Source organism: Balearica regulorum, chromosome 10, assembly GCF_011004875.1.
Source record: "Balearica regulorum gibbericeps isolate bBalReg1 chromosome 10, bBalReg1.pri, whole genome shotgun sequence".
Classification (NCBI taxonomy): Eukaryota; Metazoa; Chordata; class Aves; order Gruiformes; family Gruidae; genus Balearica; species Balearica regulorum.
This window is the reverse complement of record NC_046193.1, coordinates 10,929,504-10,953,716: the sequence shown is the minus strand read 5'-3', so window position 1 is coordinate 10,953,716 and position 24,213 is coordinate 10,929,504. Positions and strand designations below refer to the sequence as shown.

The 24,213-nt window shown below is 54.7% G+C and overlaps 2 protein-coding genes across 6 annotated transcripts in view; both read right to left on the bottom strand.

The window, feature by feature from the left end:
* The window catches only part of CELSR3 (cadherin EGF LAG seven-pass G-type receptor 3), a 33,526-nt gene extending 24,694 nt beyond the window's left edge, over positions 1-8,832 (bottom strand). For all 3 annotated transcript variants that reach the window (XR_012837026.1, XM_075762087.1, XM_075762089.1), the window contains exon 1: positions 5,580-8,832. Coding sequence is in view for 2 of the 3 variants with exons in the window: in XM_075762087.1 (XP_075618202.1) it covers positions 5,580-8,694 (3,115 nt within the window). In the remaining variant the exon portion in view is untranslated. The remainder of the gene's footprint in view (positions 1-5,579) is intronic.
* A 4,599-nt stretch (positions 8,833-13,431) lies between these two features.
* The window catches only part of NCKIPSD (NCK interacting protein with SH3 domain), a 54,158-nt gene continuing 43,376 nt past the window's right edge, over positions 13,432-24,213 (bottom strand). For all 3 annotated transcript variants that reach the window (XM_075762084.1, XM_075762085.1, XM_075762086.1), the window contains 5 exons: positions 20,834-20,914; positions 19,423-19,551; positions 17,429-17,521; positions 15,699-15,871; positions 13,432-15,123 (listed from right to left, as the gene is read on the bottom strand). In XM_075762084.1, the coding sequence (XP_075618199.1) occupies positions 14,920-15,123; positions 15,699-15,871; positions 17,429-17,521; positions 19,423-19,551; positions 20,834-20,914 (680 nt within the window). In that variant the 3' untranslated portion in view covers positions 13,432-14,919. The remainder of the gene's footprint in view (positions 15,124-15,698; positions 15,872-17,428; positions 17,522-19,422; positions 19,552-20,833; positions 20,915-24,213) is intronic.

The following is a 24,213-nucleotide window of genomic DNA, read 5'->3' as shown; positions in this document are numbered from 1 at the left end:
TCGCTCTGCCAGGAGATCTGCTCTAGCCTGCGGTGGCCCTGGAGGGACCACAGTGCATTACTGGTGTGAAACCAGGAGAGCTGCTTGTTTACTCACACACTGTAATCTCTGCCCCTCTCTCAGCCTGGGTATGACACCACCCTGTGCTGTTCAGAGCAGGGATGGGACTCACAATCTTCAAGGCGATCCTGTCCTAAGCCATGGGAAGGTGCAGCACAGCCCTGTGCCACCGCATCTCCCCTGCCCACCCTTCCAAGCGGGATGTAACTGTGTGGCACATCTCCTGCACACAGATGTAACCTGGGCAGCTGCTCAAATATGCGCCGCTACCAGGACTCACAGGACAGACTAACGGACTGGACCATTGGCACCAGTCAGCCCTGGCCGGCACGTGCTGAGGCTACAGGTGAAACAAGCCTGGCAAACCCAGCCAGACTCTGCTCAGCACTACTTCATCGCCTACAACCCAGTGCAAGATGGCATGAGGGGCAGCAGGCTTCCTGGCACCCCGCTCAGCCCCAGCCCTGAGGAAGACCAGGGGTGTAAATGCCAGCCCCCGTTCCCTGTCCATGCCCCATCACCAAGCCCCACATGCAAAGCAAGCTGCCTTTACTGTTCCTCGCTTCCCATGGCTGCTGCGACGCAAAGCCTTTTGATTTCCCCCAGCCCCATTTGAAGTTTGCAGTGCAGGAGGATTTAAAGATTGAAACATCTCCTTTTTTCCCTCTCTCTCTTCTACTCTTCAGAAGGTCAAAGCTTTCTCGCGACCCTGCAAATTCCAACGCAACCACCAGATTGCACGATGGGGCTGGTGCTCTGGAGATAAGGCTCACAGGGGGCTGGGAGAGCAGCAGTGCCAGTACAGTCACCCAGGAGCTAATCTCCTGGTGGAAGGGGGGTTGTTTCCCTCTGAAATCGAACTGCTCCAGCCCCATATGGAAGAAAGGTGAGAAACCACCCCTCTGTGTGACACCCTGCCAACTCTGACATGGAGGGCAGCATGAGCAGCAGTTACCAAACAGCTCAGTCCAGCACCATCGTGGTTGGACACACCAGGGGATTTAGACCTGCCTGGGTCAGCGCAAGGATCCTGTGCCATCACCTGCGTTCCCTGAGGCACCTTCTCTCTGCAAGAGGCTCATGGGTTGCCAAGAGCACCCAACCCTTGGGAGGCAGGAGCGAGAAGAAAGCCACAAGTGTGGCTCAGCCATGCTTGGTGTAAGATACTTCCCAAGCCACCAGCACCCTGGCAACCCTCCCCAAGCAACCACCCGGTGAGGCAGCACCACAGGATGCCATCACTTTGACACCACCTCTCTCCTCAGTGGGAAGCTGCGCCTTGTCCCCACTACCTCTCCTCTCCCTTTGTCCCCTCCTCGCAGTTTGTCTCTCTGGCCATGGCAAGCATGAGGTTGGCTCGAGCCCAGCTGCCTCCCGCTCTCCAGCTCATGGTTTACCCGGAAGCAGCCGCGAGGCCCAGGGGACAGCTCTTGCTCTCCCCAAGGGCTGCTTAGTGCCCAGCAATAGGCAGGCAGACGTCTGCCTGATTTATGGGTGTTATTAGGTCTTGGCTGATGCGATGCCGAGTCCTGGGGCAATCCAGAGTCCAGCAACACCTCTGAGGAGCAAGGAGGCTGTGGCCAGGGAAGAAGGCAGGCCACAGGATGCCTGACACCTTTGGCATTACCCAGCCCACAGCAGGAAAGCACAAGTGCCCCTTTCCTGGTTCCCCACGGCAATGCGGGGCCAGGCCTGGCTCCACAGCCCTCCCCAGCAAGCTCCCCCAGAACACGCTGTCTCACCTCAGCATGACACCCAGGGCTGCCTCCCCCTCGCTCAGTGCAAGGGGAAGCAGATGGTTAAGAGAATGACCCGCTGCAAATGGGGGGTGGGGGGGTGAAGCTACCAAAAGAAAGCCCAAAGCTGGCTGGAGGCACTGACCCCCCTGGGAGGCATTTTAATCACAAATGCTCAGCCTTTCTGATTAAATCCTGCGGCTGGAGAGCTGGTGCCTGGTGAATATTCATGCAGCAGAATGAGGAGCCCTGGAAACATGCCCACAGGGAAAGGAGCAGAGAGAAGGGATGCAAGGGGCTCCAACCCCCAGCACCAGGTCATCGTGTTTGCACTTCCAAGACTGACAATTACCAGCTTCAAAAGCAGCGAAGCCTCAGAAAGAGCTCTGGCCAGAGAGCGGGATGGGCAGCAGACTCCTGGGGGCTGTGCTGTCAGCCTGGGAATGGAGCTCCAGGCCTGCACTGGAAACCTCTTGGGGGAAGCAGGGCTGCCAACCACTGCCCAACAGTCTTCTGGGTCTGCCAGGGCGAGAGCCCATCTCTCCCATCCCCCCTGTGCTGCCAGAGGCTCTTCAGATCCCTGGGCAGCACCCCAGCCCACCATGTGGCACGAGGCATGGGGTCCAGCCAACACTCCCACCCAGAGAGCCTTGGAGTCACTAGCAGAGTTTCCCCTTCCCCTACAGCAAACATTTTGGCCTTCAGCCTCCCAAGGAGCTCCAGGGATCAGAAAGAGGGCAGCTCTGCTCAAACTGCCTCCCACACACCCCTGTCCCTCACTTGGGGGGACCAGGAGCTCAGAAATAGGCTCCAGTGTATCATCACCTCTCCTCTTCTGGGCAGCAGAGCCAACATCTGAGAGAGCAAAAGCCACTGCTCTGCCTGCAACACCCTGAGCAGCCACCCCAGAGATGGCAGGGTGCTGTGGGGACAGATGAGGTAGCTTTCACATTTGCAGCTAAGCAGCAGTAAAATACCTCCAGATGGAGAAGCTAGGAAAGGAGAAGACAGGTATGGGTAAGATGAACATTCCTAACCACTTCTGAAGGGCTTTGACAGACCTCTCAAGATTTGATGATACTTGACAGGTTAAGAGATCTCAGAAGTAAATAAGACTCCCCTCACCCAGCACAAAGTATGAACGTCACTTTCCCAGTAGCTCTAAAGACACAGACTAAATTATAATAACCAACAAGACTCCCAAACTGTTCCCTAACCAGAAGCGGGTATCCTTAAGTCTCCCACCCTAACTCTGTGGTCAGCACCTGCAGCTGTGATGGACCTAACAGGGAAGGAAGCTCCTGAGATTGGGCTCCTAGAGAGGAGAGACATGCAAGTTGTGAAAGGCCAGGGCAGCCCTGGGACCCTTACCCAGCTTGAAAAGATGGCTCTGATGTGTTCAGACATAGGAGTCAGGACAAATGCACTCATTGGGGGGTCTTCCCTGCCAGGCTGGAATTTTAGGTGAGATATCGTGGACAAACGGGTCCCCTCAACAGGGCAAACTCCTAGGCTGCAGGCCAAGGGGAGCTGCATACAAAGAGCTGGAGGGCAACAGCGGCAATGCAGCAGCCACAGCTGTGTGTGGCTGAGCCTCCGCTCTTGTCACCAGCCCAGCAGCCTGGCCCAGTGAAACCAGTCTGGAATGGTTTAAAGTCAACATGATGTCAGTCTTCTTCAATGTCCTGATCCCACACAGCGCTGCTGGCCATGGACACAGCCCCACCACTCCGCTGTCTTGCGCCCTCGGCGGCCAAGAGCAGTTTTTAGCAGCCATAGGTGCCCACATGTCTGAGGAGCTGGGGTCAGTTCTGAGGCTGTCAGTCCTCCTGGAAAGGCACTGGTTTGTGATGGCCCAAATCCTCCCTTGCTCCTACAAGGGACTGAGCTGAGAACACACGCAGCTCACAGGCAGGCAGAAAGGCCCCTTGCCCTGTGTTTTAGGAGCATCCAGCCTCCCTCAAAAGGACCATAAATCTCACAGGCAGGCAGGGAAGCTGTCCCCTCCTCAGACACTGACCCTCAGGGCACCCACCTAGGTGCTGTTGCCCTCCTGCATGAGGAAGGTGCTCGGGTGCGGTGCTGAGCCCTGGCAAACAATGCAGCTGGGTCTGAACGTCCTGGCCGCCAGCTCTGCAAACCCACCCACCCACCCACCCTCCCCCTGCACACAGCGACAGCATGGGGCCAACGGGGCTGCCAGCTGGGCGGGGGGCTTCAAACAATAAAGACGGAAAAACCAAACCAGACCTCCACAGCCAATATCACAGTCAACAAAAGGCCCGTTCTTCCAGTGTCTCATTTCCCTCCCCGGTACAGCTCTTCCCCTTCCATCTTCTCTCCTCCTTTGCGAGCACACCTCTCCCAGTCTCCCTTCCCGCTGGAAGATGACGACACTCTAATTGCAAGGGCCCCCTCGCCGCGAGGCGGCTCGACACAGGACTTCGGGATGTGATTGTCTCCTGCCTTTGTGCAGGGTTAAGTGTGCCAGGAGGCAGGGCTTGGATAAACACACTTGGGCAGAAGCTGGAAAGGTCAAAATCACCCCCCCATCTCCAGCGATGGCCATGTGTGTGCCTGCACCCACTCTCAGCCAGCCCTGCGGTTACAATTAACCCCCAAAGAGCCCCAATCCACCGACGGGCTGGTGCTGGCCATGCAGGATTGCCTTGAACAGGTCTCCTCTTAAAGTCCTTGCTCCATCTTTTGAAAGAAATCCTCCCCTTGCTGAATAAGCTGGATACAGAGAGGGAGATGGTGAAAAGGGAAGGCAGCTGGTAGCTGAGGGTCAGGGGAGCATCACAATTTAACATACAGCTCCCCAGGCACTCTTGGTAATTCAGCGCATGGCCCCTCCAAAGAGGGCTCTTGCCCTCCCTCCCCCCGAGCCCCTCCTCGGTTCAGCGATGAACGGATGCCTCCATTTCAGATCATGCATTCGCAAGCAAAGAAAGGCTGATGGTGAAGGCAAAGCTCAGGCAGTGGGGAGCTCCAGGTCCCGCTTGCTCACACACAAGCCCCTAAGTCCATCTTTGCCCTGCCCTCAGCTTGGCTGGAGGGGACCCCAACACCCCCCAAAGCTACCCCAGCAGCTAACGCTAGCATCTGCATTTGGATGGTCTGGCAACACACACGATGTGAGAGTTTTAAGCACCTTGCTCTGAGGTTTGTCACAGCTGTCCCCTGCAACACTAAGTTGGCTGCAGAAAGGTGGTACCAGGTTTTAGAAGCCGCACCAGAAAGCGCTGGTGTTGGTAGGTACCACAGCCAGAATCCCGATTGAACCGTTTGCTACCAGCAGACAGGTATTTTTAAGAGGACTCCCTCTGTGCTGAGTTCAATCCCTCCTGCCCAAGCACAGCCAGGGAAGCGCTCGGTCCCGGCAGGAAGAAGAGCCACCTGGGCTTGGGAGCAAAGCGGCGTGCCAGCCCCGGGCCTGGCAGCTTGGCCACCCCGGGAACCAGCTGCTTGCCCGGCCAGCACCCTACAGCACACATCACTGCCTCGCTGGTGACAGCACCTCCAAAGGTGTCTCACTAGCAGCTACAAGCGATCCTCACAGCTGAGTATCAATGCTTTGTTCTTGCAGACCACCTCTGTCCTCAGACAGAGCGCTTCCCTGCAGCATGCCCCCACTGCCACCCTTCCCAGCCCCTCCAGTACTCCCTGATTGGAAGGGACACCCAATCCAAATCTTGTTGCCAGTCGCCAACCCACCCCCCTGATGCAGAACAGGCCCCCCAAAGGAGCTGCCCTAAAGGTTTAATGATTTTCACACCCTACCTGTGACGGTCACCAGCATGGAGGCCACAAGCGGACGGTTGTTGTCCAGCTTACGGCTCAGCCTCAGCTCCCCACTCGACTGATTTACAATCAACAAGTGCAGTTCATTTCCCCGCTCAAAGGTGTAGAAGAGTTGGTCGGACACATCTGGGTCATAAGCTGGGACCTTCCCTATGACCCCCGAGGGGAAGGTGTTGGACTTATTGGACACGTAGTTATTGAACAGGATCTGGAAGTTCTTGAGAACAGGGCTGTTGTCATTCTGGTCAATGAGTTTGATGTGGACTGTGGCTCTGCTGACCAGAGGGGCAGAGGTGGCTTGCACTACAATCACGTACTCGGGTTTTGTCTCATAATCCAGGTCTATCAAGGCTGTGAGCTCTCCAGAAAAGATGTCCATCTGGAATATCTCGGGGATGTTGCCTTCCACAATTTGGTACATGATCTGGGCATTGGGTCCTTCATCCGGGTCAACGGCTGTGATTTGGGCCACAACAGAGCCTACAATGCTGTTCTCCTTTACCATGACCTCAAACTCTTCAGCACGAAAGACAGGGGCATTGTCATTCACATCCTGAATGGTAACCTGGATATGGACAGGAGTTCGCTGAGGAGGGATGCCCCTGTCCACAGCGTATGCAGTCAGCTCGTAGACGGGGACGTTCTCGCGGTCCAGCCTGCGGACTGTGCGAATGATCCCCGAGGTGGGCTCTATGGTGAAGTCTCCATCCCCATCTTCCCCGTTCTGGAAGGTGTACTGCACTCGACCATTGGTGTGGGCATCCCGGTCAGTGGCAGAGATCTGGAGCACGCTGGTGAAAGGAGGTGCATCCTCAGAGATCATGCCCTGGTAAAGAGGGCTAACAAACTGGGGGGCGTTGTCATTAACATCATTCACCATGATTTCAACATAGGTAGTGTCCGCTTTCTGGGGGATCCCATTGTCCTTGGCAGTGATAGCCAATGTGTAGGTGACCTGGTCCTCATAGTCCAGTCCTGCCTGGAGAGTGATGGCTCCAGAGTCCGGATCGATGCGAAACTGAGGGACGTTGTCTTCTAGGTAGTATGTGATGCGGGCGTTTTCACCAACGTCATCGTCTGTGGCGCTGATCACCACCACGGTGCTGCCCACGGGCCGGTCCTCGTTGATGCTCACAGAGTAGTGGGCACTCTGGAACACGGGCCGGTGTGTGTTGGCATCGGTGATGTTGATGTGAACATGGCAGTTGTCACGCAGGGTGCGGTCAGAGGCCGTCACAGTGAGCACATAACGCCTCTCCTGCTTGTAGTCCAGTGGCAGAGACAGAGTGATGAGCCCCATCCCACCTTGTGTGCTGATGGAGAAGCGGTTCCGCGTGTTGCCTCCTGTGATCTGGTAGGTGATGGCACTGTTCACGTCCCGGTCAATTGCCGTGACACTGACGACACTGGTCCCCACGGCTGCATCCTCGTTCAGGCGGATGAAGTACTCCTTCTGGGTGAACTCAGGGCGGTTGTCGTTGACATCCATGACAGTAATGGTGACGCTGGCAGAGGCGGATAAAGATGGAGAGCCGTGGTCACGAGCCTCTACCCCAAAAAAATAGTGCTCGACTGACTCCCGGTCCAAGGGCCCACTGACTGTGATCCACCCCGTGGCACTGTTCACCACGAAGGGCGTGTCGGCCGAGACTCCTGTCAGTTTGTACTCCAGGCGCGAGTTCTCGCCGTAGTCCGCGTCCACAGCCTGGATGTGGATGACAGAGTGGCCAAGGGGAGCGTTCTCCAGGACGGAGATTTGGAAAGGGGTGCTGACAAAAATGGGGGCATGGTCATTGATGTCCACCACCTGTATGCTGGCCATGCCGGTGTTGTTAGAGAGGGGAGGGCGCCCCGCATCCTGAGCCCGGATCCTCAAGGCGTACTCTCGCTCCACCTCAAAATCCAGCGGGGCCACCACCTGTATCTCCCCAGTGATGCTGTCGATGGAGAACTGGCCCCGGCTGTTGCCACTGATGATGTTGTAGTGGACCAGCGCGTTGTTGTCCTTGTCCAGGTCCGTGGCGGTGACGCGCAGGATCTCAGTGTGGGGCCGTATGTCCTCCCTCACCTGGACGATGTAGCGCTTCTCGCTGAACTGAGGGGTGTTGTCATTCTCATCAAGGACCGTGATGTAGACCTTCACAGTGGCGGAGCGGGGCCCTGGCTCCCTCCCCTGGTCGTTGGCCTCTACCACCAAGGAGTACCTCTCCATCTTCTCCCTGTCCACTGGCCCACTGGTGGTGATGAGGCCAGAGCGGGGGTCGATCTCAAAGACGGCATGGGCAGCCTGCTCATTGACGAAGCGGTAGCGGATGTTGGCATTGGGCGGGGAGTCGACGTCGGTGGCCCGCAGCTGCAGGATGGGGTATCCCTCCTCCACGTTCTCCCGGATGGTCTCCCGGTACTCGCCCTGCTCGAAGACGGGGTCGTGGTCGTTGCGGTCAGCCACGGCGATGGCCACCATCGTGGTGGCGGAGAGCCGGGGTGCCCCGTGGTCGGCGGCCGTCACGCGGAAGTAGTGCAGCTCCATGCTCTCGCGGTCGAGGGCCTGCGTGGTGGTGATGAGCCCGGCCCGCGGGTCGATGCTGAAGAGCTCCCGGGAGCGGCTGTTCATCAGGGCGTCCATGGAGTACACCAGCCGCCCCGCCTCGCCCCCGTCGGGGTCCTGGGCCGCCACGGCCACCACCGCCGTCCCCGCCGGCTGGTTCTCCGCCACCTCTGCCTGGTAGTTGTACTGGGGGAACAGCGGGTGGCGGTTGGGGGCTGCGCGCCGCCCCCGCCGCCCCGGGTACGGAGACGGGAAGGGGAGCGGGCGCGGCGGGGCGGCGCGGGGCAGGCAGCACGACGGGGACCGGCGGCGCGGCACGGCGGGCAGCGCCGGGGACGCCGCCGCCCAGCACGGCACGGCGGCGGTGCAGCCCCCGCGGGCCGGCGGCCCCCAGCCCAACGACGGCGGCGCGGCGGTCCCCAGCCCGGGGGGGAACAAAGGGAGCAGCAGCAGCAGCGGCAGCAGCAGCAGCGGCGGCGGCGGCCCCCGGTGGTGGCAGCAGCGGCGGCGGCGGCTCGGGGCGGCCGCCGGCTCCTCCGCCGCCATGGTACCTCGGCGGCCGCCGCCCGGCCCGGGCGCACGGCGGCTGGGCTCGGCGCCGCCCCCGCCTAGCGGCGGCGATAGCCGCCCCCTGCGCCGCTGCGCCGCGCCGCTGCTGCTGCTGCTGCGGCCGGGGGTGGCGGCGGCGGCTCCTCCCGCAGCCCCAACATGGCTCCCGCCACCCCGCCCCGCCCCGCCCCGCGCCCCCGCCCGCCCCGCCGCCGCCATCTTGAGGAAGGGCGGGCAGCCGCTGGCCGCCTCGCTCTTCCGCCCTGCTGCGGTGGTGCCGCCTCCCTGGGCCCTCCGGGCCGCCGGCCGAGGTCTACGCGCAGAGCGCAGGAGCAACCCCGGTGAGAGGGGTAACGGGCACCGTGTGAGGGACGTGTGCCCTGGGGTGAGGAACTTGCCCATCCCAGTGTGAGGATGTGTCCCCTTGTGCGACGTGCCTGTCCCCGTGCAAGGGATGTGTCCCCTGGTGTCACCCATGCCAGGTACTGTGTGGGTTTGCCACTGCCACGTGCAGCACACCTGCCCTAGTGTGAGGTGTGCCCACTGTCACATGAGATGTGCTGGCCATTGTGCAAGAGTGCACTGGCCCTTACGGGAAGCACACCAAGCCATCGTGTGAGGCACAGGCACTGCCAGGCAGGGCACGCCAGCCAGCATCGGAAGGGCAGTGGGCAAGCTGCCTGCTGGCACAGCCTGCCTCACCCAGCCGGCTCATGACGCCCCCTTCATGGCCACCCCTTCAGGCACACAGAGCCCAGCGGTGCCAGCTCTGGTGATGGCTCCTAGTGGTACAGCCCAGCCTCCCCTCGCCCTGGCACAGGCCAGTGCTTGGTGGCCAGGATGTGATGTGGGGCTGCATTCTCCAGCCAGCCCCTAGTCCTGCACTCATCTGCACCTCAGGCAGGCATCCTGTGGCCTCTGGACGCCGGTCCTCAGCACATACCTCTGCTGACACCCACTGACACCCCTGCTGTGGCACCACCAGTGTGCTGGGTGGCAAGCATCCTTGTGCCACTGCTAGCATCCCCAGGGCCAGGCTGCTTCCCTAAGGTGCCAAGAAGAGACTGTGGGGTTAGCCTCTCTGCTGAGCAGCAGCATTTTGGCAAGAGGCACTGCCGATGCTTTGCAGCCCTAACAGCTCCCTCTGCCCACTTGTGTCCATCTGCAAGCAGCACCAAGTTCAGCATCTTCAGGGATGCTTTTTTTTACCGTCCACGTGAGAAAAAGCCTCCCCTTGCCCCGTGCCACAGGGCAGTAGCTCTCCCAAGTGGTGCCCAGGCACCTGCAGCAGTGACACAGCCCCTGCCACTCGGCTCTGCCACCCACGGGCACCAGAACACGTGGCAGGGATTTAGCTGGCCCGTGCCTGTGCCCCCATGCAGATCTCAGCTGTGCCCACCCACTGAGTGAGGCATCAACACTGGGGAGAAAATTGCAGGTTTTACTTCCAGCATCCATGAAAAAAACCTGGTTTTCCAAGGAAAATTCAGTTTGGGGCCCTTGCATCGGGATGGTTCATTAGCGCATCAGCCTTGCAACTTAGCTGTTGGTTTGATCTCAATCAACTAATATCGCAGCCTAATCCACCGAAGCTTGTAATAAGCTTAGGAATAACAGCGGTTTACGTCCTCATTAGTGTTCAGCGCCGTGGTGGGGGAAACATCATGGCCTGTGTCCTGTTGAAGAAGAGAGGAGCCCGAGGCACAGTGGCTGGGGCGCATGCTAGGGAACAAAGAGCCGTCTCAGGGAGGAAAATAGAGTAAATTTGGGAGATGGGAGAATTTAGGATGGGCTAGGGAAGGGCAGGGAGTACACAGGACACACGGTGCCTCCACACACATCCCAGCTTCAAGGGGGCTGCAAGAGCCCCCCATGCTGCTGTGCTGGAGGGGCTGAGGTTCAGGGTGGGTAGGCTGGGGAGCAGGGGGACCCCCGTACCAACACCGCAGCCAGGCTGGGCACCACCAGCACCCCTTGTGCAGCCCCTATGTAGGTCCCAAAAAGATGCACGAGTTACCAGCAGGATGGATTCACACCAGAGATGGGCTCAGTCAGTTCTCGATGCTAGCGCCGCAGGAGCCACGCGCGCTCTCCAGCGCTCCTAGGGAGCTGAACACGTTCCCACCCCACGGGAAACCTAACGAGGCTGTGCAACGTCCTGCAGTCCCTTGGCAGAAATTTGAGTGGCTGCTTTAGAGCCGCACGCTGGTTTGGACAGCACAGGCCATCTGCACAGCAAGGAGGTCAGAGGAGACGCACTGACCCCTGGGCACGGCAGGTCTGGGCACCTCAAAGGGAACCAGCTACCACTGCCGTGGTGGTGCCCTCTGCACCAGCTGCGCACGGGGCCGTGGTCTCCCGCACGGTGCTGCCACAGCGCTGAATCCTGTCATCACCAGCACTTTGCCTCTGCCCAATGCCCTGTCTTCCTGTGTTCCCCCACCAACCATGACTGCCACCGGCTCTCACCTTTGGTTCCACCAATGGTGACAGATGGTCCCCTATCAATTATCGTTAGTGTAAACGAGGGGGTGGGGAGAGCACATGCTGCCTGCTGATTTGGGGTTTGACTGCAAGCAAGCTCCCACTCCCATGGAAGCTAGTCCAAGTGCAGGGTGTGCAAAGGCACCCGACAGGTCCCCAAACCACCTTTCGCCATCCTCATGGCCGATGCCTCCCTTCCACCACCGTTACCCATGCAGGAGCTGAGGCCTGGTCACCACCTGGCAGTGGCAGTAGGGTGGGCAGAGCAGGCAGGGCTCATCCTTGCCCCAGTGCCTGGGGCTGAGCACACATCTCAGGACCACCAAGGGAAATACCAAGCGGGTCCTAATGTGCAGCTCAGCACGTGCTGGAGAGAAGTTCCCATGGTGCTTACCCAAGGCTGAGGGCTGACACCTGATGGGTGTGAATTTCTAAGCCTCCGGAGAAGCTGGCATGTTAATTTATAAACTCTGTAGGATTCCTGAACATGGATAATCTGCTATGATTAACTCCTCAGCTACTACAAATCACCTCCAGCTTGGCCGGTCCAGCACCAGCACTGATAGGGCTGCGGCTATGCCATCCGTGCCCCGTGGGGATTTACGTTCTCCCCTTCCAGGCCCTCACGCACCCACCCAAACCCTCCTGGCACCATCAGGCTAACGCCAACCAGCAGAGCAGCCCCAGCCCCACGCACAGCTCACCCAAGAAACTTCATCTAGTAAAGGGCAGAGCAGCACCCGCACGCGACAGGACGCGCTGGCTTCGCATGAGCCCCCGCTGCTGGCTGGATTATACATCGCGCCTCCTCAAACTGGGGATTTGCCGTCAAGAAACCCAATCCGGAGAGAGGCGATGCTTTTAAAAAATTATGAAGGCTTTCAAGTTTATTTGTTCTAATTACCCAGCTGACAGCTCAGAGGAGGAGGAGAAAAATCATCAGGGTATTACTGCCACAAAATAGTTGTAATTGAATCATTCCAGACAATAAAACAGAGGCATAGGTCACAGGCAGCACATCGCTCCCCCCACACCAGCCCCCCAACACCCCTCACTGCTGCACGGCAATAAAAATCACACCAATACAGGGAGATACGCTCAAATAGCGGCCTATTACGGCTAACAGCAAAACAAGCATGTTATCTGTGCCTGTCACCTGTGCGCAGAGCAGGCTTGCAGATAATGAGTCTACACACTGCAGTTTGATTCCCTGCGATGTGCGAAGGCCTTTCCTGGGCAGTGGGTGCAGCTCTCCCCGACCCCTCATGGCAGGCTGCCCCCCAGCTCTTCCAGCCCTGGCTGTGGTGACAGCACGGTGCTGGTGCAGATAGGATGATGCTCACCTTGTAGGTGGGACACGCAGTGAGCAACCCAGGAAAGCCACCACAGGGTGGGCACCCCTGAGTGCTGGCAGCCCTCACATATTGCGATTCCCTCCCCAGGTGTGCTGCTTGACACACTGCAAGGCCACAAGCCCAGCACCTGGGAGATACTGGCCAAAGAACCAGGAGCTGGGACACAGCCCTAGCCCCATTTTGGCAGGCAGCTGTGCTTGATGCAGCCCCCACATTGCGGGGGGGGGGGACACACACGACGGGGGACGACGACACACAACACACAACACAGCCTGTGCTCAGCTCTTACACCCCTACTCCTGGCCAGGGCTGTAGCCCACTGCCCAGCTGGCTCCCCCCACATGCAGCCAGGAGCAGAGACCAGCTTCCCTGCTGCTAACCAAGCGCGCACGCTGCTCTCCCACCACAACACGTTCCTGCCATCCCAGGCAACCTCCTCAGCAGCACGCACAGGGCTGAGGTTTGGGAACAGACAGCCACAGCCAAAGCGTGATTCATTAGCACTCGATACAGACCGTTAAACCCTTGCTGTGGGGCTTGCTGCCTCGGCAGCTCTGCCAGGAGCCAGCTGAGGCTGCGCATGCCTTGCGGGAAGCAAACTGCTGAGTCCAGCTCTGCCAAACCCTTCATCTGGAGCAGCAATGCTGGGCAGGCCCACAGGGGCGATGGCTGTGTCCCCAGCAAGGGCTGCTGCCCTCCACCACTCCTCGTCTGCCAGCAATGTGGTAGGAAAACACAATGCAAGAAGCTGACTGTGGGAGAACTACTGCATTTGCTCCCACTTGAAGGTCAGGACCCACTGCTTTGCCTTAGCAGGCATCAGGCACCCATGCTGCCCCCACCCCTTCACTCCCCCCACAACAGGACAGGGCAGGCAAGGCTACATTCACAGAAGTCCAGTTTAAGACATTTTTATTCCTCTGCATGTTACATTTAGTGTTTAAGAAAATACAGGATCCCTTTTGACATTCATACATTTTTACAGGGGGAAAAATAGGTTTCTCTACGAGGGCGGTTATTAAGCTTGGGCATTCCCAGGCTAACTTCAGGAGGTCCTCGCCCCCCCTTGGCTGCCAGGCCAACCCCCTCCATTCCCAAGCATCAACTGCCCCAGTGCCCAGAGCCTAGGCCTGCAGAGCAGAGCTCGTGTCATTGCCTCAAGCCAAAAAAAAAAAGTTAAAATAAAATACATACAGTGCCCAGTATTTCCAGTTCCACTTTCCAATAGCTCCTACACTGGATACTGCAACGGAAGAGCTGGGGACAGGGAGTGACTAGACTGTGCACACAAATATCTAAGAGACCCACATTAGTGCGTGTGACTATCTGTAACAGGGAAACAGGTTAATCCCGTTTGCTAGAAACCTAGAGGAAATATAAATAAGGGTTCCCCACACGTGCGTAGTCACAAACAGCTACTGGACAGCAGGCTGACACTGCCTCTGAGGGCTGCCACGTGGAGAGGGAGGGCAGCGAGGCAGAGCTACTATGAAGCTCAAGGCAAGAAATCCACACGCTTCACGAACAGAACACACCTGCCCACACGCAGCCCCTCGGCTCGGGGCAGCACTGCGAGAGGTGGCAAGCAGCAGCTTTCACTTGGCAGGACATATCTTTGCGCTGTGTCCAGGCCAAAGGCTTCCTAAGGGCAGCGTCACCCACATGGTCACTATTTCTAGGCTGCCACAGTGTGCAAGAAATTCAGATTTAAACGTGACTATAGGAAGCGGATTGAAAAAAAGCAGCTGCTGCGGTAAGACCTCTATGACACTAGGTGGGCTGCTACCCAGAGGCAAAGCTGAGGGCCAGGAGGGAGCGAAAGTCTCACTAGACGAGGTGTTAGACAGCGAGCGAGCTACCTCCCCTTGGCAGGGCTGCAGCACATTGGCACTAGCAGCAGAAAACAAAACAGATGTTACGAAAGCTTCTTCCAAGCACCAGCGAACTCCACTTGGTCACTGCAGGGAGAGAGATGCACATGGAAAAGAAGTGATACTCTAAGGCAAAGGCCTTTCTCTTCAGGACCTCGGGACACCAGCGCAGCTAAACACCCCCCCCCACCCCAGCTGCTAAGTCCCTCGCAAGCTCTCTGCCCTTCCCACTAACAACAGCTGCCTAAAAACCTCCTGCCCGAGTCTCGCAGGCAAAACCACGCGCCAGCGCCCACCCCGCTCCGACTTCCCCGGAGCACCAGGCCCCGGGGGTACCCCACGCCCTTTCTGCCGCTGGCATTTCTAAAGGGCTGGTGAACGCTGTCCCAACCTTAGGCCTCGCACGGAGGGATATAAGGTATGAGCTGTACTGGAAGGGAATGGGGAGAAAGTGTCAACAAGAGACATTGTCGATCCAAGTGGTTCAAACTCCAGTTCAAGCTGAGGGGCAGTTAGCTGGTACCGGGAGAGATTTCTGGGAACTCCTTATAAATCTCCAGGATGATCAGTTTGTCCATCTGGCACTGCTGGCCCTCCTCCTCCTCCCCCAGGATGCGCTGCAAGATGCCCTGCAGGTCGGAGAGGCGGTGCTGGTGCTGCAGATAGGGCGTGGAGCGGATGATGGCGTGCATCAGAGAGAGATACTCCATCCTCAGCTGCCAAGTGGGAGGGGAGACAAAACACAGAGCACAATGAAAGATTTAAAGTGAGATAAACAAGCATGCCAGCCTCCATTACAGCATGAGCACAGGAACAGCTGCTGCTGCACCACCAGCCAGAGAGTGACTCCAGAGGCACCTGCTTTTCCTTAAGGCTCATTAGTAGCTATGGAAAACTCTGCTCTTCCCACAGCAACCCAGCACTGCTCTTCGCCCGCTCTCAAACATGGGCACATCCTCTGCCTTTTGCAATACCAAACCAGAGAGATCCCTCCTACTTCTACTACTCACAGAGGGTCCTCGTTCCCAAAGGTCTCTGGACAGAGGTGTGCAGACCACCAGAAGCCTGGCATATCTTTCTTCAAACGTGCCTTTCTACTGCTGTGTTCCAGGCAGGATAAATGCCTCCTTTCTCCTCAGCCCTCAAGGCTGATTTGAGCACCCAGAAATGTCACACCCACCCCAGGACTCCACTTTTGCCTGCACCAGCAGGCCCCACGGAGGGCCAGAAGAAACACCATTGCTTTGAGACTGTGCTCCCTTGCCCAGTGCCTACGGGTTACTGCGAGCACCTTGTCTCCTGGGGAGAGATCAGCAATCTGCCGCACCAGGATGTCTATCAGGACCATCATGTCCGTGTGGTAGAAGATGCTGGCTGTATCCTTGCTGGCAAAGATGTCCTGCAGAAACTTCAGCACTGAGTGCGGTGGCTGAGGCTGATGCTTGAAGATACAAACTGGATCATCTGGGGGAGGCAGAGAGACTGTGCTAAGCCACACACTCCCCATTGTCAGCCCCCCTCCATCTTCAGTGCACATCCCTTCGTCTGATCCTACAGGCTTTGGAGACGAGGCTGCCCCTGGCCTCGGCCAGCCACTCCCGGCCTGTGGCTCGCCTTTGTGCTGGCAGACCTTAGTGCCTTGCACAAAGCTGCGTAATCAGGATGGCAGCTCTGCAGGGTACCAAGCTGAGACCAAACTCATTAGCATTAGCATTAATCATTGTTTATGTTTCACCTACCATCCCAGGTGAGAGCTCATTAGCACATCGCCTCTCAGTGCCTCCCCTTTTTGCTCGTCAGCTACCACTCATTTTCTCCCTGGTTTGTCAAGTCTGGTCCAATGACCCCTCTGAAAAGCCCATCGGAGCCTGTACCAGAAATGAGCTTTCACCACAGAGACCAGGCTAGTACTGTTTGAGAAGCAAGAAAAGAAACACTTCCAACTTCAAATGAGCCACCATATCCTGTTCTCTTCCAAAACACATCCCTGCGGCCCCCAAGAAGGGCTCTAGGACACTGCAGCCCCCTCCCCCCCCAGCAGTTGTCATGAAGGCAGGCAAACGAGAAGCATCTTCATTAAGTTATGCCCCCCCCCCGCTTTGTTCCCCCAGCCCCTCACAGTAAGGTGATCCCTGTGGTGAGTCTGGCAGGGAATGGGCTAAACAAAGGCTTTGGGAGGAGGCCAGACAGAAGAGCACTGAGATGCTGGCCGCCCTCAAGCTGATATAGCATGGAGACAGTGATTTGCAACCCCAAAGAGAACTAAAGCCAGAGTAAGATGAGCTGCAAGCATCACAGGATGAGTTATTTACCAGCAAATCAACAAAATGAATCTCAGGCAGCAAAGCCCCTGTGCTCCAGAAGGTATTAGAAAGCACAATAGTGGCATGCAGCACAGGCAGAAATACCTGGCACTGCTCTTCCTGTGGAGATCTCCAGCTTTCTAGCAATCTGCTTTGCAAAAGCTCTACATGTACAGTGGATTTCACTCTACGCCTGGAGCAGGCACAAAGCTAACCCTCTGCTGGCGATTCTGAAATGGGAAGTTCCACTCTAAGCAGCATTTCGGAAGGCAAGACCTCCCTCTGAATCTGTCCCCTGGGGCAGATGACTGCCAGCACGGCTGAGGTTTGTGTGCCAGCGCTGATGGAGTCCTGTCTGTCCAAGGACAGAAGTGGCTCAGGACCAGCTTTCCTCCCAGACAAGAGCTTGCCCACATTGCAGCTGGCCACGCTGTGAGCTGGGGCTGATCTGACCCAGAAGTACATGAAAATGGCACCTCTCCTCTCTTCCTAGATGCCACCAGCACCACTTTATTCTTTGTACAGTTCCATCCTCAGCAACGCAGCCTGTCACCCTCAAAAACTCACCAGGAAGCAGCTCATCCTGCCTGAGCCGACAGCTCCTCAGCTACATGCATCCCCGACACATCCCACCCCTTAATGAGCACCGGGCTCGTCTCCCTGAGTCACCATTAGCTGCACCCCCTGCCAGGCATGTAATAGTGCTGCACGCACTCACCTCCCCTGTTCAGCAGCAGCAGCAGCTTTTCTGTGAAAGTCTTGACATTCGAGTGCTTGCTTATTGTAGTCATGATCACACTGTGTTCTGGAACTAAGAAGAAACCTGTTCAACACATCCCTTTGTTTCCTGAAGGCCACAGTAATAAAAAAAAATAAAATGGTGGAGGGCTCCTATTTCACACTAGTGCTCTAGGGAGCTTTGAGGAACCACAGTCTATCAGGGCTACGAAAAGTTTCAGCCCCACAGAGTGGGTGGGCAGGGAGAGAGAAGGTGAAATAAATCTGGAAACAATGCATGAAACACTCGGGACTTTGTGCTTTTTATGTGCACCTGCCTCACATATGGGCTCCAGTCCTGCCAGCCAAATACTGTGAAATACGTTGCAAAGGTTTTACGTTATCAAACATTACCTCTGCTCACAACCCCCTGAAGCCAAGGGCTCCACGCTCCAGTATCCTCTTACTTCATATCAGCAGTGCCCCGCCGGAATTTATTGCCTTGCAAGCTCTCATAAGAAGGGATGGCCAGGTGCCAGGAGCATGCCAGAAGGGAAAAATTCTTCCCAGCACTCAGCATCAGGCTGTGCAAGGGTAGAGGATGAAGACTTCTTCTAGGAAGTGTCCCCTAGCCTGTTTTGAGGGTGGTTTGTTGTTACTAAAATACGTTCACCCTGGTAGACCTTACACGTGTGTGAGTGTGCACACTCAGAAGCACCCAAGCAGCACAATGTGGCTATTTCTGTGGCATGGGGTTGGCAACCCTATAATATTTTACAGGCTGAAAAGTGCTTTAGGATCCCTTACATTGAAGGGCATCAATATAATATGCTTTTAGGAGAGTTTTTGAACTAATGCTGCACCACTGAACTGTATGATAGATGAATCTTGCAGACAGAGGAATAAAAAATTCAATCCACTAATAAGCAATCTGAACATCATTTAACACATTCTTAACATCAGAGAACAAGTCACTGCTCTTGGCTACACCCCAGGTGGGCAATAAGCCCCCAGAAACACACTGCCTCTCATGCATTACTGCCTAATTACTGCAGCCAGGAAGTACATGGGTAAGTGTGAGAAGGGGTAATGAATGAAAGCAGCAGAGACTGCACTTAATGGGTCTCTGTGCAATCAACTTTCACATGAAATTAGAAACTTTCACATAAATTTTAATGAAGCACAACTCAAAATAACAGGTAAATTACTGGACACATCCTTGCTGCTTTACCCTCTCCTCTCTCCACAAAGCCAAGGATAAAGCCATGAAGCAGAACAAGAGGAAGTAATTAACTAAAGACAGCTGGAGCAACAGGAGATTTTGGGTTAAGGAGTGTCCTCTCTTAGGAGGACCTGGAACTACTCTCCAGTCCTCCAACCACAGACTTCAAAACTCACAGGCTGTGAGAGGGCAGATGCTCTCTCTAGGGACCAGATGTGTCTGTTCTTGTGGAGCTCAGCAGGGGAGGAAGGACAGAGAATGAGGGCAATCAGAAGAGAGTGCAGCTCAGGCCAACGTCGAAGAGCCTGGCCCCAACACATGGGCATTGAATGAGGTTCAGGAAGTGCAGCTGGGTAAGCAGATTTGTCAAGACCTACCAAAGGCAGAGGACTTTCTTCTGGACTGGTACCAAGAAATGCCCGCTGAAGAATTTTCTCTCCCAAATCAGCTGTGCCTATGAGTTAACCCCACTCACGTTCTGCAAGTGCAGCCCAGCAACTGCTTTGATCCAGGCGGTGTGAAAGTACAGAGAGAAATCTGCCAGGCTTCACAGAGCTCCTGTGCCCCAGAGGGTCAGTTGGTTGGACATGGGCTCTCAGACTGTTTTCTCCTCTAGGGTTTTGCACAATATTTAAACACAGTGTATTGCCAGAGGCTCGGGGAGCTGGAGACGTTATCATCACACCATGAAGACCCAGTGAGATTCTCCCTCCCCTCTTCACACCCTCACTCCAGACCGAAATCCTGCCAAGGCAGAGCAGCACCAAACTGACCTGGAATGTGGAGATTGAAGGCCAGAAGGACATTGACAAATAAATCAGGCAGCTGGTCGGTGGTGTCCGAGGGCAGCCCGTCCTCAATCACATCCAGCAGGAACTGCACAAACTGAGAGTTGAGATGTTCTGCACAAGGAGAAAGAGGGGCATTTACAACACAGTGAAAATAAACCAAGCCACTTCTCCATGCTGTTATGCTTAAAAATCCATCAGTGGAGCACCAGTGTCAGCCTCCAGGGAATTAACAACCCTGCAAGTAGACTAGATAGACCACTGAAGTGTCTTTGAGAGAGACAAGTGGCTCAGAACTATCCACAGTGCAGGGGAACGCTGAAAGTTGGTCCCCCACTGGCAATTTTTTTTTTGAGTAAATAAAACACCAAATCTTGCTCTAGCTGTTGCTGTAGCATCACTGCCACCAATGAAGGCTTCAGGTAGGAAGAGATTTGTATTCTTGACCACTGGTTTAATCCATCTACTTTAAAAAAAGTAATCATCCAGATCATTAGTAATAACCCATTTTTCAATCTAGCTATTAGGAAAGCTCAGGAGCTCATGCAAATAAGTCCACCTGCAGGAAATAATTGCCAGGGTTACACGAGGAGAGAAAAGCAGGAGGTGTGGAGGCTCATTCCACAGTCTTTACTGCACCAGCTTAAATCTTCTATGTGTTTACCAGGGTGTTAAGGTGAAACTGCTGAGGAGATGCTTCTAAAAATCTCTACTGCATTTCTGGAAAACTGAACCCAGAGTTTCCCAAATAGGGGAACACAACATGGCCTGGGGAAGAAGCAGGCAGGCAGGGCTTCCTGGCTGAAGGTTGGAATGAAAGGGCAGAGGATAAAACAGGCAGATCTGGCACAACATTTGCAGTTCCTTATTGACTGCAATACCCTTAATCATTTCTGCTTTCCCTAAGAGCCTGAAGTACACAGGGCTGCACCGCCCTGTTAGAAGGGAGACCAGGAAGAGGCCACATTCTGCAGCTGACACCTGTAGTGGGTGTTCATGAAGCGATCTGGGCTCTCAGCCTCATCAGCAGACAGAGCATCTCTGAGGCAAGCAAGAGGTGCATGCTTTCACACAGGGCACAGGTAAAATAAAACGATGCTCAGTCACAGTGATGGGCAAATCCACCTCTTCTGCAGCATGGCATCAGTCCTCCACTGCTCTAACCCAGATTTGTGCTGCTCTCTGGAAATCTGGCATCTCAGCCCAGTGTTTCTGCAGCCAGGCTCTGTTGACAAAGACCAGACCCTACTCTTGCCCTGCTCGTGCTGGGCTCTCCCCTAGCTGTCCTTACCTTGGCCACCAGAAAAGGTCCCTTCCCTGTGCCTGCTGGCGCACCCCAGATGGCCCACCGTCACGCCTGCTGTCCTACCAAGTCGTAAGCATAAGCTGCTCTTACCATAGTGATGATATGGCAGGGGCTCCCCCATGGAGAACATCATTGCGAGCACCAGTGCAGAATAGCACATCTTTTGATGATCTGCAAGGTAAAGGTCCTGCCATTAGTTCTTCTGAGGATGCGAAACACTGCTCCTCAGCTGCAGCTGGGAAGTCACACATTCAATACAGACATTTAACACCGATTAGGTTGCTTCTCATTCCTGTATTTACTGAGCTATAAGGTTGTTTTTCCCCCTGTTTAAACATACCACACACCTTCTGTGCCATGTGTTTCCAAAGCAATTTAAAAATAATCACAACAAGAATTCTTGATTTTTTTCCCCCCTTCCACTTAAGAGAATCTGGGCAAACTCGATCTGAATAATTAAAAACCTCCCCTGCACAGTCCCAGGACACATCCCATAGTTATGCAATTACTGAACCCAGAAAAAGCATCCATCTGGCCACCTTGAAATATCGCCTGTTCCAACCAACACCACCCCCGGACAGTTATGCTGCTTGTTACCATCTCTGCATCGCTCTACTTTCGCTACCTCAGCTCCGCCTGGAGGTGTAAGAGGTCTCTTGGGAGATCACTGCTCATGACTCGGGCTGTGCATCTGCCCACCTCCCAGGCCACAGGCGTCTCCTGCATTAACATGTCCCGCAGCCTGCTAGTCCAACACAATTTTTGCTGGCAGCAGCTATACGTGAATATTCCCCAGAACCACAGCCAGTGCCTTTCCTGAATTTTAATTAACAGATACACCTCAACAGATATTTGCAGAAGAAAAAAAAGTCATGGAATAGGATCTGTGTCATCATCAAATGTAGCCTCCGTCCAGTTGAGCAAGTCTGAAGACGATAGGAAAAGGAGTATTATTTTTATAAAGTAGGCTACCACACATACTGACTAAAAGTTCAACTACATGTGCCAGAAAGAGCCTCGGGGCACTTGTTACAAGGAAACTGAGGGTGTATTTATAAAAAAAACTGACCAAAACTACTTTTCATGAGAGGGGGAAAAAAGTCTCTTCAGTGTATGATGCTCCTCCCCACAGTACTGCTTCCCCACACCATACGTGCTGGTTCCAGCACCCCCCTCCAAAGCCTTTAAGACATTTCACTTTCTCTATACACAAATCGATCCATCTCTAAGCACCTGCACACCGTAGTTTGGTTTTAATTGTGCAGGCTGATGTCTTCACTGTCACTGAATACTCCTGGACTTGGCCAAAGGACTTGCAACACTTGACAGCTCTCAGATTTACTGTTAACGTGGCAAGGAGGAATGCTAGCAAACCAGCCTCATGCTCCTGGAAAGTCAAATCTGTGAGCAAAGTCTCTATAAACAAAGAGCATACAGACTTTGACAGAGCTCCACAAGATAGTTTTCAAATCACAAATACTTTGAGTAAAAATAGATCATTTGTGGCTTAAACAGAGATACTACAACACCGACAAGATTAAGAGTGTAGGAGTGCACTCCAGACCATGTAGCAGCAAAGGAAAGTTGGAAACTGCTGTTTACTCTTGGTAAAGGAGGATATTCAGTGACTTAAATATAATTCATATTTATATAAGCTCTCAGTTATCAGTGATGCCAAAGCTCACGGTAGCAGAAAAAGAATCTGACAAACTGTTTGCCACGTGATTTCTTCGTTCTTTCCTCCACAGCTTCAGGAGCTGGGTATCAGAGGGAGGATACTGCAGTAGGCAGACAGAGGAACCTGCCGTTCCCATGTTCCTAGAAAGGCTTTCACAAACAAAACATTTTCTCTCATCACATCAGGAGCAACGAAATAGTGATCTGAGAACCAGAAGCCAGTGATAAACTTGTGGTTGTAGCAAATATGGAGGAAGAGATTAATTAGGGATGGGGGAGGAAGGTAGTTTTACACATCCTTGGCCCATCTGCCAAGAACTGACATCCATTCATCTTGGTTGACAGCAGACTCCACTACTAGGTGGCAAATGTTGTCGTATTTGCCTAAGGATGCTGAAACCAGTCAGAAAGCTGATCTCAGGGCAAATCCAGATTAACCCAGTACACTTGCTCAGCACAGACTCTACAAGTTTTTGGAGTGTCCAGCTGCAGCAAGACTCATCCAAGACTCACCATGCTGAAGAACAGAGTAATTGCCAGTCAAAGCACAGTTTTGGGGTGGATTGGTTTTTTTTCCCCCTTCCAAAGCAGCACCAGTGGCTGCAATAAAGTAAATAGCATTAATACAACTCTCCTGAAGCAGAGGGACTCTGCTGACGACAGACTGATAAGCATCACTCAAGTGGCTGTGAAGGGCAGGAGAGATGCGTTTGTTTGCTCACCAGCCTGCATTTCCGAAGCCTGCTGAGGTACTGCTAAGGAAGCTGCTATCACATATGAAAGGTATTTCTCAGAGGCCTTCAAAGACCTTGCTTCCAACCTCTAAACACAGCAGTGCAAAATCTGGGCACTGGGAGCAGACACAACTGTCTACAACTGAAGTGAAAAGAACCCGACAGCTGCCTTGCATATACACTGAGCTGTAACAAGGGAGAAAGTCAAGATTACAGACTGGATTATCCCCGTCTGTTTTCTTTGGAATTGTTCTGGCTAATTCTGCCTCGCTGTGGCTTATTATAAGCTCTTCTAACACTGATAGATGTGCAGGCCAGCCGCAGCAGAGAGAAGTGGCTGTCCAGAAGCAATAAGACCCAAGCATCTGGCAGCAGAACTGGCCAGCAGCCAACACGCCTGCATCAGCCCCAGGGTAAAGCGCCTTCTCATCAAAGGCACCCAGCATCCACACACAGAGCTTCTGCCTCGGCTGCTCTTCAGTAACAAGCCAGGAGGGATCCCACAGAGCTGCTGCAGCCAGTTCAACACTCCCCAGTTGCTTAGTGCTGGCATTGATTGCTCTGGCCCCTGCCATCCACAGAAGGGATTAGCTATTCCACAGTATGTCACGGATCAGCTGCTATTCCCCAGTTTTTAGTACCAAAATAAGCTCAAGTCATTCTAGGATTCAAGGTCATGTTTTCGCACAAGGTACGCCTGCCATTTGCTGGCAGGACATGGAGCAGTAAGCACCAGAACAGCAGGAGGGAACTACTAATGCCCTAAAACACCTCTGAAGGACAGACACGTTTGGGTCAAGGATGGTTAGCTCTTTGCAGCAGCACTGCAGAGAGGAAGAGGACTGGATGCCGCACAGATGACATTTGCACAAGCGCCTGCCATAACCTTAGCACAAGGCAGGCAGCACAGGATCAGGACACTGATTTGAGAGGCTCCTGTAACCAGAAGTGGTCTGTCAGCAAAGGAAGAGCAGCTTTTCACCCTTTGACTGTACTGCCTACGTATTATGGCAAGCAGGGAAAAAACCCCTCGCCTTGAGATGAAGCTAGGGAAAGAAG